At 38.7% G+C, this 18386-nt stretch overlaps 1 protein-coding gene across 5 annotated transcripts in view; it reads right to left on the bottom strand.

Annotated features, from left to right (window-relative positions):
* SH3KBP1 (SH3 domain containing kinase binding protein 1) overlaps positions 1–18386 on the bottom strand; it is a 359726-nt gene that overhangs the window by 31305 nt on the left and 310035 nt on the right. For all 5 annotated transcript variants that reach the window (XM_019529214.1, XM_019529212.1, XM_019529213.1 and 2 more), the window contains 4 exons: positions 17037–17138; positions 9404–9455; positions 3860–3940; positions 1442–1604 (listed from right to left, as the gene is read on the bottom strand). In XM_019529214.1, coding sequence (XP_019384759.1) covers positions 1442–1604; positions 3860–3940; positions 9404–9455; positions 17037–17138 — 398 coding nt within the window. The remainder of the gene's footprint in view (positions 1–1441; positions 1605–3859; positions 3941–9403; positions 9456–17036; positions 17139–18386) is intronic.

Here is an 18386-nt window from a genome sequence, read left to right as displayed (position 1 = left end):
GATGAACACCTTGCTGGGGTCGTTTGACCCCAGTACTCTTTCCTGCCATGGCAGGGGGTCGGACTTGATGATCTGCTCAGGTCTCTTCCGACCCTACCAACTATGAAACTGTGAAATGGAGGTGACTGTTAGATAGAAAACAACCATATCCTGCTAACTACATTTAAAAAATAGACCATTTTTACTCTAGGTTTCAAGCTTCTTAATTATCCAAATAATTAAAAATCTATTCCATGGATTATTTAACTAATGTTAAACTTCAGACTTATTCCCATAAAACATCCTTATATAGGAGAACACAATACAACCTCCAGACTTGATAAGGTCATTAATTTAAATTAACTGATAAAATAATTAGGATTGAAACTGTTAACAGTGGTGCTCCTTAAAGGAGTTTCATCAACTTTCATGAGATAAAATTGGCAGCAGACAACACAGTCTAGAGGAACACCTTAAACTTTTTTTTTAATTGACTGGATTTTAAGTTGAGATAGTGCATGAAGGAGGGAAAACACTGTGTTTTGGTTTTATTTAGGCTCTTAACCTGCCTTTATCAACCTAGTACCTAAACACTGAAACTTAAAAGTATAGGACAGCAAGGAGACCGGAGATCAAAAGTTTTATTATTATTTGCCTGTGCCCACAGATAGTGCGTGACCTGGCGCAAGTCATTTAAACTTTGTTTAATTTGTTTTCCCAAATGTAAAACAAAATGAATATGATTCTACCTCAAAATTATGTTGCAATGCCTAATCTGTTAATGCTGGTAAAGGGTGATGGCAGCCACTGATGAAAGACAAGGTAACAGCAACACAGATAATACCATTATAAACTATCTTTCAAATAGGGTTCCAGCATAGTACTTTGAGTGTATCCTTGTGTAATTTAAAATACTGATTGCAAAAAATGTATAAATATGTTCAAACTTTGTCTACAATGGCCAAAGACTGAAACCAAATTAGACCTTTCTTAAAAGCAATATTATTTATAAACGTTACAGGCTAACACATTATTCTCAAGTCAAGTAGGCAGGGCTACCAAATGGCACTGTCTAATCGAGTTGTTCCAATTGTTGTAACTTGAGTTTGTTGCGCAGCAGTTAACTGGAATTAACTAACATTACTGCAAGTGCTTGGCAGACACTCCACAAATGCTGGACTAAGAACAAACAGCTGTGAACTCTTGTTAGTACACTAATTAACTCATACTAAGTAACAGTTAACTTACTTGAATTACAACAGCACCAAAACATCTAATCTTTTCAAGGTCAGTGTGACAGCTTTATGGTACAATATCTAATTAGAAGACTCCTTTTTATCTTGTTCCTTTAAATAAAATTAAAATATGAAACTAACAGTAGCATCAACTGCAAGATCTAAAATCTATGAATCTGTAGGTTGCCTTTTATTCCAAATCATTCCAGATAGGAAAAGAACAATACCTTGCATGAGTCACAGGCACAACTGGTCTTTCTGGTCGCCGTGGGGGCAATGTACCAGGTTTGTTCAGAGAGTTAGTTTTGGGTGGTCTGGGTTTCTTTGGAGGTATAGCAGGAACTGAAGGCTTCTGCAATTCCAACTGCTTTTGCTCTCTCTCTGATCTTTCTTTAAATCAATTTTTCCCCAAAAAGAAAAAAAAGAAATTATTAAGTGGAATTCTCTGGCACACATCAGTTTACAATCTACAGAACTGATGATTCGTAGTTAAATAAATCTAAGAAATGTCTGCATTTTTCACTGTTCTACCTCTTAATAAGTTTTAATGTAGTATGCTTTAATGAATCATGCACCACAGAAACAGACCCTGGCAATTTTTCTTTGTTAAAAATACTAGCAGAAAACATTCAACATGATAACATAAAATTGGGATTCAAGGTCTGATTTCAACTCACAAAAAAAAATGGCATTCAGATTCCTCATGGTGGAAATCTTTTGACCTGCTCATACAGAGGCACATAAAAAGGTCTAATGGGTTAAGTTAAGAACAGTATCTTTGTTATATTTTATAAAATGAAAAAGTATAAACTGAATAAGTTACAGGATCTCTGCGGTCCTCCTTCACATATCAAAGGTTCACCAGAACGTAATACTGGGTTAATGTGTTGAAGGCACGCCAGTTTCTGTAGGCCACAGAACACAGACGGAGTGAACTTGCCCATATCAAGTCTGGCCACCACTGGTTCCTCAGCCTGAATGACTAGGTACCCACCTGCAATGCCTTTGAGCAGGGCTTAAACTTGCACCTTTGGCACAACAAGATGCCTACTGCATTGCCACTGTGCTCAGTTTCTTTTATAACTACATAATATTTTGATATAGAAATCATGGCTGAAACAGAAAAGGATCGGTGACAAAAGTCATCTCGTTTATCCCTTATGTCATGTAAAAGTACATTAGATAAAGGTGCAAGGTGGGTTCCAACACCTTCTCTTGGAAACCATTCCTCAATCTAACAGATACCAGGCACTTTCACACCAATGCTCCTGTTATTATTCTTCACATTGTGGTAGTGCCCAAGAACCCTATGTATTTTTGCTTAGCACTGTATTATACAGACACGTAATAAGAGAGATCCCTGCCTATATTCATACACCTCTAGCACATTCAACAATTTCTTTTCTTTCTTGTAGGAGGCAAGACAGGGTGGCACCTTAGAGACCAACTCATTCATGCTTTTGTAGGTGGCAACCTACTTTGTTACATGTGATGAGAGAGCAAGGCTACTAAATAAAAAGTAAGAAAATAATTTAAATACAAATCATATTTGGAGACTCAATACCTACAAATAACTGGCACTGCCACAGGCACACATACACAGCTCCCCAAAAGAACAAAAAGTTAGGAAATCCTAGAGTTAAGGCTGCCTGTGCTACCTAATTTGTCCTCCAAGGCAAATATTGGCTTCTTACAGACATTAAAAAAAGGTGCTTTATTTTAAAGTTGGAGGGCTCCTGCACTGAGCCCAGCACATGCCCAGAAGAAGCAAAACATTAGTTGGACCCGGCTTGCCCAAAGTCTGCACAGATCAGGTGCTTTAGTGGGGCTTTTTTGGTGCTTTTATCTAACAGCTGACTGAATCAGCTGTTAGATAAAAATGCCAAAATCCCTGTTGAAATGCCTGATCTATACAGACATTGTGGAACTGGGTCAAACTAACGTGCTGCTGGTCAAGCATGGGGGCGGGGGGAAGGGTTTTTTTTAAATGTCGGTAAGCATCCATACTTTTTAATAATGTAGCCACGTGCTATTTTTCCCATACAACCGCTGCCTCATTTAATTGCACACGAGTGACTAATTCCATATTTTGTTTTCTTCTTATTGCTCAGGCATACAGGTGATACCTTATTTTAATACAAATTCTTCAAACCTTGTTCTGAAGGTAGAATTTGTATTTCCTTATAGGCTTCTCTGTGGTGTTCATCACTGTAACATTCAAGTGCTTCACAAATCTCCTGTGTTGAGGGGGTAATACCCTCACTTTACAGATGAGGAATTGAGGCACAGAGGCATCAAGGCAAAAAAAGTCTGATAATTATGGGCAAGACATTAAAGACACCAAGGACTGGATTTTGTTTAGCACAGCATTGTTTAGCCTTCTATACAGCTGTGAATACTCAGCACTTCTGTACTGGCACAGCTGTGCTATACAATCTACTACAATGATGTAGTATTATTCCCTTATCTTTGTTCCAGAAACTGGCCTAGAAACAATTGTCCAATACTTTCCAAAACTACATAATTGCACACTTACAGGAATGGAGAACAAACAATACATTTATTGGAAGACTAGCAAATGAAAACTTGAATCAACCTCCTCTCCTTGCCACTCTGCAAAGAGCAAACAAAAACACATTTCATACCTTTCTCTTCTGTTCGATTAGGAAGACATTCTGGCCTTTCTGGAGGTACCTTTCTGATTTCATGCTTTCTGTCCGTGGTAACTGTCAAAGAAACAGATAAATTTTCAAAAAATGAAACTATTCAGTAAAAAAAACAATAAGAAAGATATGAGATTTTTTAGTTTTTCTCGTTTTGAAAATTGCACAATAAACTATACATGCATCTATTTTCACGTAAAGTTGATTACACTGTGAAAGCATAAAAAAAAATTACACTTGTGCAGTGCTCACAGTTAAGTTAGTGTTTCTGAATAAATCTTAGGAGTGCAGGAACTTGACAAAATGAAAATGCAAATTATTTTGTCAATAAGTATAAAATTAAACAGATTCCAAACTTTTAGTTTGAATTTTAAAAAGTTTAAAATGTTGCAATTCTCTACCTATGTATATGAGAAGAATGACTCATATGGGGGGAGGGAGGGAGAAAGAGTCCTTCAGAGTTAGCCATTAAATGGGAAAATTTTAATAACAAAGAAGAGAGAATTAACATACATAAATATCCATTTTTTTCATTTAGTTCCTGCCTGCATTATAATTATTTACACACATTAAATACCGTTCATGTTTAAAAGCAGTTAAACTAAGAATCAACACAGAATGATTTGACTACAAGACACAAAATTAACTCAGATTTTTTTTTTAAACTTTTTCATCATCAGTTCAATTCCACAAATGTTAGCAATAGTGAGAACACTAGTAATTACAGTGCTCTTGGTGGCTGTTAACATTTTAAAAGAACGTATTAGATAAAGGTGTGGCACATATATAGGTATAGCAGGATTTGATTTTATTGGTAAACATAGATGAGTGTCTAGTTCACCTCAGGTATCCAGGTTGTAACCACATTGGTTTAAAGCAGGGGTCGGCAACCCCCGGCACGTGTGCTGAGCGTGGCATGCGAGGCCATTTTGCTCGGCACGCCACAGCCAGCCCCGGCTCTGGGTAGCTGCTGGAGCCTGGGCTGCTCCCAGCAGGGCTTGCAGTGTCCCAGCTGCCTGCTGGGAGCAGCCCGAGCTCTTTGTCTGGCAGCAACTACCCAGAGCTGGGGCTGGCTGCAGCCGGGAGGCTCCAAACAGCTGCACCGGGCTCCGAATCCCGAGCATCAGCTCCATGCCAGCACGTGCACCTGCGCATCGGAGTGGGCAGTGGGGGAGGGACCTTAGGCAATGCAACCTTGGTCTCTCCCCCCCACTCCTGGCATGGAGATGGTGACTGGGCTCTGGAGCCTGGCACAGCTGTTTATAGCCAGCCTGGGCTCTGGGCAGTTGCAGTAAGCAGAGGGCAGGCTGCAAACAGCTGCGCCGGGCTTCACAGCTCCAGCATCAGTTCCACGCTGGCAGTGACTGCACGCGCACCTCAGCACAAGACAGCAGGGCAGCGCAGCCCGCCCCAAGGTGCACCTGTTTGCAGCCTGCCTGCTGCAGCTGCCCAGAGCCCAGGCTGGCTCCAAACACCTGTGTCGGGCTCCAGAGCCCAGTCACCAGCTCTGTGCCAGAAGTGGGGGAGAGACCAGGGTTGCGCTGCCTCAGGCTCCTCCCCCACTTCCTGCTCCGAGGCACACCTGTACGTGCCAGTACAGAGCTTATGCCGGGGATACGGAGTCCAGCACAGCTGTTTGGAGCCTCCCGGCCGCAACCAGCCCCAGCTCTGCTGCTAGCCGGAAGCCCAGGCTGAGGGGCAGGGGCAGCAGGGCTGGTGGGCAAGGGGCAGCTGGGCTGGGGGGCACAGGCTTTGGGTGGGGGGCAAAGGGCACACACATCCTGCCATGTACCTCCTGCCCTCATTTTGTTTTTCTGGCATGCTGGCACTCCAGCACCTTCCAAGGTAAGCATTGTGGGGGTTTTCAGCACTCCCGCCAAAAAACGTTGCCTACCCCTGGTCTAAAGGCTACTCACAGACTGATGAAACAATATTTTCATTGCTGATAAACAAAAGAAGGGAAGAACGGAAGGGAGTAGCAGGCAGGAATATTGAAGGCCAGCCTCTTTAAAGAGAAAAACAGCCCCAGGTCTAATGGCTCATCAATTAAGCAATTAGCTGATCATTCACAGGTGCCAGGAAGTGGGGTGGAGGGAGGTAACAGGCCACTTAAACCCCTACTCAAAACCCAGAAAAAGGCTGTTCCTGATGCCTGAATGGGACAACTCAGCTGCAGCAAACTGGGAAGAGACTGTAAAAAAAGGAGAAGCAGCCTACTGCTGAGACTGGTATACAAACAGGAGGACTCCAATTAGAAAGGATATAAGTTCTGGTGTTTTCTTGAGCTTTTTGTTGTTGGGTTGGTTTGTTGTTTGTTTTTGTTATTTCAGGGTGGAAGATCTTTATGTTGCTAATTTAATTGAAAATCAATAAAAATTTAAATAAATGCTTAAAATAAACACTATTATCTGTCAGAATGTTTTAAAAAATGAATTCTAGCCTAATTAAATAGCATTTCAAATAATGGAGACTACTGGCATCATGTCTCCACTATCTGCCACAATTTTGCTTTCGCAGCCTGATGTGAACTAATAAGCAGCAAAGATTTCCTAGTGTAAACAAGAAGTCATTCTAATCCCCAAGTACATTTTATAAGAACTATTGTAACAGCTTTTGGCTTCACTGCATTGGCCAACTACAAGGTTAAAAGCATTTTAACTTAACAGTGTTTAAAGCTGCTTCAGGGAATACTTAACATTTTAATAAGAAGTACAGTGAATAGGACCTACTAAAAGGGGAAGCAGAGCAGGAAATACACTATGAGGTTTCTTGGTTAAATTTCTTTCCTTTTATTCAATGTCTCTCTCAGATGCAGTTACATTTTTTTAAATATGTCAATCAGCATTTGATCCTTGCCTGATCAGGTCCTTTTAAGACTCAGTGCTAATTGCCCCTAGTGATGACTTCTGGCCATTTTTATTCTGTGACTGCTCTGTTGGGCAAGCAACACCTCTACAAACCCACCATGCCAATAAATATTATGGAATTTACTGACCGGTACTTTTCTCTTGTTCAGGGACATACCTGGGCACTTCAGCACCCTGGTTGAAAGCCCCTGGAGTAACATCACTGGCTTCTATTTTTGTGTTCCTATCTAACTTGGTACCTGGGGCTGAGGCCCTGGTAACCCTGCCCCTCTTAATTATGCTGCTGTTCCAGATACAAGATACCATTGCAAGAATCCCAATTAAAACTACTCTAAAATCATGAGCTTTATGTGGGGGAAAAAAGTCAAAATCCTGCAAAATTTTTCCAGTGAGCATCCCAAATGTATATAATGAAAAAAGACTGCAAGTCTGGTCCCCATGTGGTTAGTAAACACTGTTAACAAAGACTTAGTTTCAAGATGCAGTTAAAGTTTAGCTATAGTACACTTCATAGAAGAACCACATTTCAAATGTGTGAGGATTCCTGACAAAGTTTTATTTGTATTATAAACAAAAGTCCAACTCTAAATCTATTAAGTAAACTTCTAACCTCCACTTATACTTTTATGCTTAGAAAAATAGTATTTTGATCTCTAATTATTTAGCATAAAACAGAATTTTCAATTTATTTTTTATGGGACATCCTACCAAATATTCAAAACTTTATAATTATCATTAGTATCAAATCAGACCTTGCTATGATGGGTTGTCTTGGAAAAACAGTAATTTCACATAGTGAGTGATATATAAAATAGTCATTCATAATAAATATACCATATTTCACTCCCAGCAGGCTTTATAAGCCTATTAATAAATAATCAGAGAACCACTGCATATGTACTGTACTGTATAGTTTAATGAACTGAGCCTCCAATATGGAACCAAAATCACATGAACTGGAGTTTTAGATTTGCTCAAACAGCTTTGGGCAAGTTCTTTGGGCCTTCATTTTCATGTCCAAAAAATTAGCATATATGTATCTGCCCACAGATCTATTGTGATGGTTAAATAGCCAACGCTTGTGGATGCAAAGGTCTACATACAAGCTAAAAGTTTTCTTCTTTTGTTTGGTAGAAAGGAAAACTAGGGAACAGATATATTTGGTAGGAAATGTAATATTTGTAGGACTTTTTCCCAAACTATATGCATGATTATAATTTCATTTGCAGATGAGAAATTTCTCTTTTATAAATCATGCTTTATATAATGTAACTACCACTAGATGGCAAAGTTATCCTGCTCTCTGAGAGCAAGGATTGAGGTAGATCCTCAATCTTAATATTGAATCTTCTGCATTTTTAGGCACCTCAAAAGAAAGTTGGAAATTAACTATGCACATGAATAAGCAAATAATATTTCTATAGTTTTAATTTTATAGTCCAGAAGAACAGCTTGGTTGATTTTAATAGTTTCAGTTAGAGTCCACTGAGTTATAATCAGCTGTACTGATGCAGCTGGCAGTTTTATTTCAACTTCAAGAACTGAAGCAGAAGAGAACTCACTTTAGAAATTACTGAAACCTGGAACAGAAAACAGTAGCTAGAAATCCTGACTAGATTCACTATGTCTACACTTCCCTTTTTTACCTTAACTTTCCCAGTGGAGGCCAACATACCTGACTACATTGGCCAGGTAACTCACATTTCAGCTGCATTAGCATAAACCATGTTTGATATCAGTTCAACTCTAGTAATTTGCTTTTAGGTCCATCCACTCTAAAATACAAATATATCAGGGGTGGTAGCTGACACTCTTAGAGCAGTTTCAACATGGTTTCTATTAGCAGCATTCTTAAACCTAGTTATAAAACACAATCAAACAAGAAACAGCACCTTTGGCACTGCACCTACAACTGGACCCCTGCATACATGCAGAGCTATGGAACCCAAGTTGCATGTGTGGTGGGGCCATTGTGTTACAGCCAGGTCCCTGGACGTGGTTTCATTGGAATGAAAATGTTCATGTCTAGCATGAATCAAGCCTGCAGGTGAAAGCCTAAGGTATTTCCCTACCACAGTAACCAGCCTATAAGACTTTGAACTGAACCCGAAAGGCCCACGCATGGTCTTAACTACATGCACAAACAAGCTGCATATAGTTAAGCATGCACTTAAGTTCTCTGAAATATCAAAGCTCTTTTCTGACACAAAAAAAAGAAAAGAAAAAGAAGTTTCCTTTCTGGTCTCCTAGTTGAAATTAACTATAAGTAGTCAGACGTAGTTGACAGATACTTGGCTGGGATGATTTAGTCCGGGATGATCTTGTCTTGAGCAGGGGGCAGAACTAGATGACCTCATGAGGTGCCTTCCAGCCCTACTTTTCTATGATCCTATAATAGCAGAATTAAGCTCTTGATATTGTATTTTCAAATAAACATTGGTCCACAAGCCCTCCTTCTGTTCATTTGCAATCTATTAAAAGGCAGACCACAATCTTTCAGGCTCATTTAATTGTTTGTTTTGATTCTATTTACTATGGTCAAGAACCTTTTTGCACATTGTTTTTTTATGCTGATGACTTCAATTTAAATTTGAAAATACATGCATTTTGAATAAGATATGTCACCTAAGTGTGGTAGATGAGATCTGTAACACCTTACCTGACCCTTGTTTGATGACAGGAGCTGATGGAGGTGGTGGTTTCTTAGGTCTCTAAAGTTTAAAAAAAAAAAAAAAGAAGACAACGAGTGTTGGCTGGAAAGTGTTTATACACATTCAAGTCTTGATGTAATCAGACAACACTAAAAATAAATCAAAGCCTTTAGGTTTTGAGGCGGTCGTGCAGTTCCTCAGTACAACATTCATTAAGAAGTGTTACAATAAAGGGATTGAAATTAATTAATAAAATGCCACTTAACTAGGTTTACAATTATAATATTATTTTAGGAAAAATACCCTCAATTGTTAAGTGGCTCCAGATCATTGAAAACAATGACTTTTTACATACTGCAGCAATCTATGCAATTAAGATTTAACCTTGTAAAAAGCAAATACCACTTTGAAAAACAGGTGGGAATGGCAGGAGCTACAATGTGTTTCTTAGACTCAGCTGGGGCATAAATGCAGAATGCAGGAAATATTCTAGAGGTTACACTTGTCACTTACACTATATGGTGGTTATCCCATTTGGAAAGAATAGGTAATAAGGCTTGCTGTGCCTGATGAAATGAAACTAATTATTCACATGAATGGCCTTCTATTTGTCATTTATTTCATTTGTTATCACCCTGCTTCCAATGGGGCTGCCACACTGTGCATGCTAAATAAATCTGATCATTGAATCAGTTCCAAAACGGTTTCTCCTCTCCTGGGGTGGTTTTTTCCTTTTGTGTTTATATGTATGTGTGTGACAGCCATACTGACACATGCCGTAAATGCCTTGGAGTGAATGCAAAATCAAACAGGGCACCATGCCTGAGCAGATGACACACTAATTTAACACCCACACGAAAAAGAGGGGGGAAAAAGGTCAACATGATGGAGAATAAAACTTCTCTCACAAAAAAACTAAGGAAATAAAACAGGTAATATTCCCACCACGAAATCCTTTTTTATTCCTGAGGAGGTCGGTTTTCCTGCTTACTCTTTACACTCTCAAGGCTTCACATCACTGTCACTAGTCATTAGAACATCTGTGTAAAGGATACCCTTTTTAGTTGGTAGCACTGGTGGCACTGCCTTCCTGTAAGGATCCACACAAATCATGTTATTAAACCCTGTTTACACTTCCTCATAATTTTGCCAGACATTGACTAGATGGGCTAAAATTGTCTATCCCTCTTATCTTTTTCATGCTGAAACTTTTGGGAAAAATTGTGTCAGGAATGTTTTAGCTAGGTCCAAGAATGAGATTTGTTGGGGGGGGGGAATCACTGCGTTGCTCATTAGAAAAAATGGAATTTTTTGCTTGAAATGGCACAGAATCCCTATTATTTGGTTTGAAATCTAACAGGAAATGGTTGTAATGTCAAGGCTCTACTTCGCTATACCTGAGAACAAGCATCCAACTTTGGCCAACTTACACCCCTTTAAAAATTTAGGTTGCACAAACTCAACAGAGATACGCCAGAACCCAGACACAAAACTGTCCAACGTTTCTATCCTTAGAGACCATTCAAATTCATCACTGTCCTTAGTCTTGACCAGATGACACATGCATCATCCCCAAGAGTGACACAGTGTGCTCCAAACCTAAGATTTTGGGGACCAGAAGGATTGCTCTGTAAAGACACATCTGTATTAGACTCTAGAATAAAAAAAGAGTGATTCCCCTCACACAGCCTGTCTGGAAGAGGAAGCCATCTAATGTGCACTCAGAGGGATATTGTCTGAGTGGCTGGGACTGGCATGGAAAACCAGAGGATGGGACTGTGTAGGCAACTAGGGAGTCTGTGTATACTGGAGTAGGAGTATACACTCTTCCAGATGAAAATGGAACCTAAGGTTTCTGAGTTTAGACGGGATATCTGGAAAAAGCTTCTTTACTATCAGGGTAGTGAGGTGGTGGAATAGTCTTAGTGATAGGAAGTTGTGGACTCCCCATCACTGTACAGCCACTGGTTGGGAACAATCTAGGTGTATTTATGCCTATATTCTACTATACTATGGGTATTTCCCTTGATTATTGCCCCCCGCCCCCCCTGCTATATGTCTTGGGGTGTTTTGAAGCCTCTCTCAGACGTACTGGGTGTTGTTGGCTACAGCCAACTTTGGGGACTCTGACTGGGATATGCCAATACTCCTGCTGGGACCAAAGCCAGAGGTTCCTGGCTAGAGGGTCTTGCCCCTCCACTTGGGGTCAGACCAATCACCATATTTGGGGTCAGGAAGGAGTTTTACTCTGTGGTCAGACTGGTATGGACTGTGGGGGTTTGTCTTCCTCTGCAGTGGGGGGGGGGGCAGCTTAGTCTCTATCTGGGATCTCTTAAGCATATACTGACAACATTTCATAAAAGTGGAACGTGACTGCCATGGTTCCCCTGCTTTACCTGTGGCAAGTCAGGATGTTAGGTCTGTGTTGTGTTAGGGTTGGCAATAGTCTTATGCAGAGTTTAGATTATGGTTTGTATAGGACGGTTTGGCTAAGAATGATCCTACAGGGGGTTGGACTAGATCTGGAAATCCCTTCCAGCCTTATTTCTCTATGCCTCTATCAGTGTTACCAGCAAATAACTATGAAATCCACTGGTATGCACATACTGGTCCATGCAGAATCATAGTAAAGTAGAGCTGGAAGGGGCCTCTAGAGGTCATGCAGTCCAACTCCCTGCCTGAAGTAGGATCATCTCTATCCAAAACATCCCATACAAATCCTTGACCAACATTACTAAAACTACACAGCCAAGAAAGAGGGTCACCTTCCATGCTACAGACGAAGGCAAAACCCACCCACAGTCTGTACCAATCTGACCATGGGGTAAAAGTCCACACAGAAGATGACAACTTGTCGTCACTTTCATCATTAATTTAAGTGGCAAAGTCAGTATGACTGATATCATCAAGGCTGTAACCCAGATAATGAAACCTGTGGTGTCAACATGCTACCACGAGGGGACTTAATTTTCAAAAAAGCAACATGGAAAAAAAGTAATGTAACAAAAAGCCTACATCCAGAAAACATGAAGGTTGCAAAGTATCCACATGCAAACAGCATACTAACTAGATGCTTAGAATAACTGATCACATCAAATTAATGTGCTCAAACTGATTTTTTTTTATCATCTTGATTTTCCAGAAGGTAGGTAATTACAGTCTTCTCTTCTTATTTTGAGCTCTACCTTTGGCATTAGTCATATTGGATAAGGATGGAAATAATGCTATTGGCTCTTTTGGAAAAATTTTTTGTTTTGTTTTCGATTTTGCCTTTTGAGTGTTCATTTTTTTTGTTTTTTAAATGAATTCTACCCAATTTTTCATAAAGACTGCAGTTGTAGTGTTACCAGCATACAATACGTCATGTACCTTTAAAACCTTCAATTCTTTTGGAAAGTACTACTCCTTGCTGTTTTAAATCTATGTATTAACCCTCTTTTTTCTGTTGACAAGCCATAAAACTGATGATGCCTATGAAATAATTTATTTCATAGTTTCATAGTTAGTAGGATCGGAAGGGACCTGAGCAGATCATCAAGTCCGACCCCCTGCCATGGCAGGAAAGAGTACTGGGGTCAAATGACCCCAGCAAGGTGATTGTCAAGCCTTGTCTTAAGGACCCCCAAGGTAGGAGCCAGCACCACTTCGCTTGGAAGTTGGTTCCAGATCCTAGCCACCCTGACAGAGATCCTAGCCGCCTTGTATGTCCCCATTTCATTTTAGTACCCTGTTAGGTTATTTCTTTAAAGAAGTGTAAGTATGTAAAACCTACATAAGACTTCAGAATGACTGAACCTGATTTGTTCTTGTCTCTCTCTAATTCTGGTGTTTGGGCAAATGCAGAGACTCCTTTGTTATATTTTATTCAGAATATCAGATGCCGTATTCAGCAGTTTGGATACACGACAGCTGTGATTTTCTTTTCTGAAACAGAATCAATAATATTAAGTAGGAATTCATTTTCCTTGCATGGATATTTGCCACCATTATTGGGTTAGTTCTCCTTTTGACCAACTATTTTGTATTCATTTTTAGCCCTTTCTTTACATTTTCATTTCTCTCTCCGCTTGCAGAATTTACAAGTTTTAATCTGTCCTGAATAAGTGCACCCAGAGTGAAATACTTGAATCACTTCTGTAAATTGCTCATTTGATGCTTCATTGAATGCAATTTGTTAGCATAAAATAAACCTGCAATTCTCTTAGAAGTTTAAGACTTTGCCTTTCAGCTACTTTTATGGTATAAACATTGATGGAGCATGGTCACTTTATTAGGAGCTGCAGATAAACTGAAACTGCAACTGATGGTACAAGCCTTGGAATGGAAGTTTAAATGGTGGAATTTAGTGCTAGCACCCAGACTGTAAGATCAAACACATCAGTGCTGTGCTCTCTCAGTTCAAGAGGCAAAATTGAATTCAAGGGCACATTTGAAGCTGATGATTCTAAAAAACAATAATGTGCTTCTGTGCTACGCATCATCAGTTTATGGTTTGTGACAAAGCATTTGACAATGTGATTTTTGACAGTTAGCAAATATGTTACTCATTATATTGGCTCATTCAATCCCTTGTTTCCTCCGATTTATATTGAATTGTATAAATTGATTTTTGGTTTGTTTGGTTTTTTTTTTTTTTTTTTACTGAAACACTAATCACCTGTATAGTCCTCATGAACTAAAACAGGACTGAAAATAAGACTTAAAAATAATATGAACACTTCAAGTTTTATCTACAAACACATTAAAAGGGTCTTATAAACAATTTAGACTTTTTGATCTCAGTGAACCAACTTTCTGTTTACAATCTCACATCTTTTCCTTGCCTCAAAATCCAAGAGACAAATGATTCATTCACTAGTCATGTCCCTTCAACTATAGGATAGAGTCATGTGCATATTCTGGGGAGATACTGAAATGCAAGTGAGAAACAAAAGACACGCTCCCCCATTTTTCTTTTTTACTATCTAGAAACAGTTGAGAAGAGTTTCCTGCGTGTCCATTATTTGTATCCCATTCAACAGGCTATAAGAAGCTTCAAACGTGATAGATCATTTTGAAGACTCTTTTTTTTTCACTCTACATGCCTGTCTTCTTTAAATTTTTCTTCCAGTGAGTCATATGCATACCTAGTTTCTCTACCTGTATTTAAAAGAACAGATGTGCATTTTCAGAATATAAGGGATAAGAACAGATTTTTTTAAATAGTAGTATAAACTTAGAAACCATATGAAGGCTGACCCTCTACATTCTTCTTCCTCCCACTGGAAATAAGCTACACTATCTAATAAAGGATTTTTCAGTTTGATTTACCTGAACACAGGAAAACCTTATCCAAGCAGACAGAATCTCCTAACAGAGTTTAGCATAATGAAGAAAACACATATAAGAAGCTTATATGAAGAAGTTAATTCAGAGTATATTATATATCTATTTTATATTAATCTATATCTGGGTAAAGAGAAGTAAAACAGAGTGCCTTTGGGTCTCCCTATATGAAGTCTACTTAAACCTCTAGCACACAGGAAGAAAGGTTAAAGCACAGGATTGGTAGACATATTGCAGACTTGTTCAAGATATGGCGAGTCAGTTAAGAAAAAGAGAAACAAGATCAAACATGCCTAGAGTTGCACAATTAAGTTCATATTTAAGCACTCGAATAGCTTCAGCTTTTGAGAAATGATGAATATCTACAAATCTTTCTGAAAATCCTCATCTCATAAAATAAGAAGAAAGTGAAAGGCTAGAGAAAAAATCTGCTCTTCAAAATAAAACAGGCAAATAGGCATGTTGTGGCCTTGTTGGTACGAATATATTGGAAGAACAACAAAATTAAAGGTGCTGAATGGAGATGTTTGAAATCAAAAGAATTCCGTGCACTGAGAAAAGCAGCAGAAAAGTGTATGTGCTTGAATATCTTCAATATTACTATATTAATTATGCTCATGATATTTCTAACAGCCAAGCCACATGTAAATTTTAATTACACTATTCATTTTTAGATTGTAAGGATAGCACATTTGTGCTGGAATTCTGTCAATAGACATGCTAAATAAGAAAAGACATTTTTCTTTTATTTGAAAATTCAACCTTACTAAAGTTGCTCAAGCTTCAACGTTTCTGCCTCTTCTGAAAATCACTTTCTTGTTATTAGGGGACTAAAAGCCAGGGTATATCCACTCTGATATGGGATGACATTTTACTCTGTGAAATATTTTTTCTCCTCTTGCCAGAGCTGTAATTTCACCTTCATTGTGAATAATTATTACATTGGGGGGTGGGAAGGGGGGATGGGGGGGTGTGCCTGGTGCATGTGTGATATCAAGCTTTTCAAGTTATTCAATCTGTTGCCTCCAGCATCCAATTTTACTGTCAGTACTTGAGGCAGTGTCAGTGATTCTTGGTTTTATCACTGATGACTTACATAATTATTCTGAAATAATGGGACAGTCTTCTCGCAGAGGAAGAGTCTACCACGTTGTCTCAGAAAGTGTGACAGGCTTTCCAAACACAGTTTGGAAAATAAATAACTGTGCCTATTTTAAGATAAGCATCAGCAGAAAAAATATTCTTAGCTTTTCAATTTTTTTAATAGATTCTAAGAGAGTTCAAGTGAATGTATCATGAAACAAGCTTCCTCCACTCAGACAAACCAGTTTGGATTTCACCCTTATCTTTCATTCTCTCTCTAAACAATGGCTGCTGGCAAGTCAGGATGACATCTGTCTAAAGCAGGTGGTAGACTAATGTTTCATGTTCTACCACAAACATATTGGAGGCATGTTAATGATTCTGATAATCATTACACCATCAAACTTGGCAAAATACACCATAACGTTCAGGCACCCTGCCTTATTTAAATTTAAAATGAAGCACAGAGGGCTCAAGAACAATGCAGAAAAGGAAGGATGACTGGGTTTACCAGCAAACATAATACCTCAAAGAAAATATACAATAAGACCTCAAATGATGAATGTAATCCAATCTAATATAAATTTTTGTTTCTACTTGGGAGAACTTTTACAATCTTTATTCTCTCCTATGCCTGATGAAGGGTAAGTGTGCCCAAAAGCTTGTAAAGAAATAAAATAATGTGTTTGCAAATATCTAGTTGGTCTAATAAAAAGTATCACCTCTTCCACAAGTTTTGAATCTAATCTAATGCTCTTGTTAACCAGCAATTCTAGTTTCCCTGACCATTTTGGGTTTTTTATTGTACTGACTAAAGGACCGGACTAGATGGCCTTGTGAGATCCCTTTCAGCCCTACCCTCATATGATCCTAAATGTATCACATTTAAATTTCATAGACATTAGGGCTGGAAGGGACCTCGGAAGATAATCGAGTCCAGCCCCTTGCCCCACGGGCAGGAAGTCCGCTAGGGTCAAAGGCTCCCAGCAAGATAAACATCCAAACGTCTCTGAAAGGAGTCCAGAGTGGGTGCTTGCACCACCTCTGGAAGCAGTTTGTTCCAGGCCTTTGGGCTTGGACAGTTCTTCCTTATGTCCAACCTGAAATAGTCTTGGAGCAGTTTATGACTGTTTGACCTCATCATCCCTTGTGATGACATAAATCATATCTAGAAATTTCAGCTCCAATTTGATTCCATATTGTAAAGCGAAAGAGGGAAACAATTACACTTACTTCTTTTTCAAAATCAGAGGATAGGAGCTTGACAAAATTATCTGGAAACACTCCACGTCTGCCGTTGAGTTCTCCTTCCCACCAACCTGCATCAATGCAATCCTAAAAAGACATAAAAATAAAATATAAAATTCAATACATACATGTGGTTCCACAGATTTCTACAACCTTCAGGCTTTGTCCTAGAGCATGGCAATTTTCTGGAACTCGAGGTCTGATGTCCTAAATGAAAGCTACAATAATCACCCTGCATCCTGTTGTGATGTGGAATGATGAAGGAAGAACAAAAGCCATATTATAAGTTCTTAAGCAAGTCTGCCTGCGCTTAAAGCAAAATATCACCATTTCACTAAATTAATTAAACCAGTCAGTTCTGTTGTTAGGTATGATGTTAATTCCTCTCCATTTTCATTTTGGTGAAATAAAATAATGTTATGCAACTCCATTAAATTTTAGATTGTATTCTAGGTAGTTAAAAGTCTTTTTTTACTTTTCATTTCAGATCTCTGGTGGTAAAATATCTTCAGAAAGATCCTGACACATTCAGACCACTTTTAAAATTAGATTTCAGCACAAGTTTGTTTAAAAATGGTTATCTGTTCATCTGTCATTGATTATTCATATGCTTAAATCTAGCACTGCAGTATTCCACAAATGGCACAAACTAATGTATGCAACAGAACAATATGCAACTAAGATGGTGACAATAAAGGCACTGAATTATGACATCAACAACTGAATTGCGCAGGAAGCATAAGCTGTTTCTAAATGAAACAAAAAATTAACACCAACATCATATAACAAACAATAAAAGTAAAATAGGAAAAAATGATTTAATGAGCTTTATTAAAATTGTGGCTGGAGATGGTAGACCGTATTTAGTGCTTATAAGTTTTCAGAGCTAACTGTTTCAGTTAAATTTTTCCACCATGTTTTTTTTAAATGGTTTAATATTAAACTATCTGCTTTTTCTGCAAATAAGATTAGTGAAAAAAATATTTTGCCCATGTTAAAATAATTCTTACAACTATATCAGCAAGAGCTCTAATCTTTTGGCTGGATTTGAAAAGAAGGTTGAAATTTGTCGTGAAGACAAAGTGTTCTTTTTTTCCTTCTCCGTAAAAAAAATCACCAAATATGACTGAGTTCTATATCTCTGATATGCTGCAAATCCCGTGAGTTCAGCAGAAACTAACAAAAATTTGGCAGGTGAATTCCCCTGAATAATTTGAAGTAGAGGCCTGTGGCATGGATGGCCAACCATTGGAGGGGTTGTGTGGCAATATATCTGTATTGAGCAGGCTTCCTTTTTGGACTGCAGGGGCTGAGGAGAACTTCCCCGAAAGTTGC

The sequence above is a fragment of the Crocodylus porosus genome, unplaced genomic scaffold, assembly GCF_001723895.1.
Source record: "Crocodylus porosus isolate Cpor-Errol unplaced genomic scaffold, CroPor_comp1, whole genome shotgun sequence".
In the NCBI taxonomy this organism is placed as follows: Eukaryota; Metazoa; Chordata; order Crocodylia; family Crocodylidae; genus Crocodylus; species Crocodylus porosus.
Note: the sequence above shows the minus strand (reverse complement) of the source record. Positions and strands in the feature narration are given on the sequence as shown.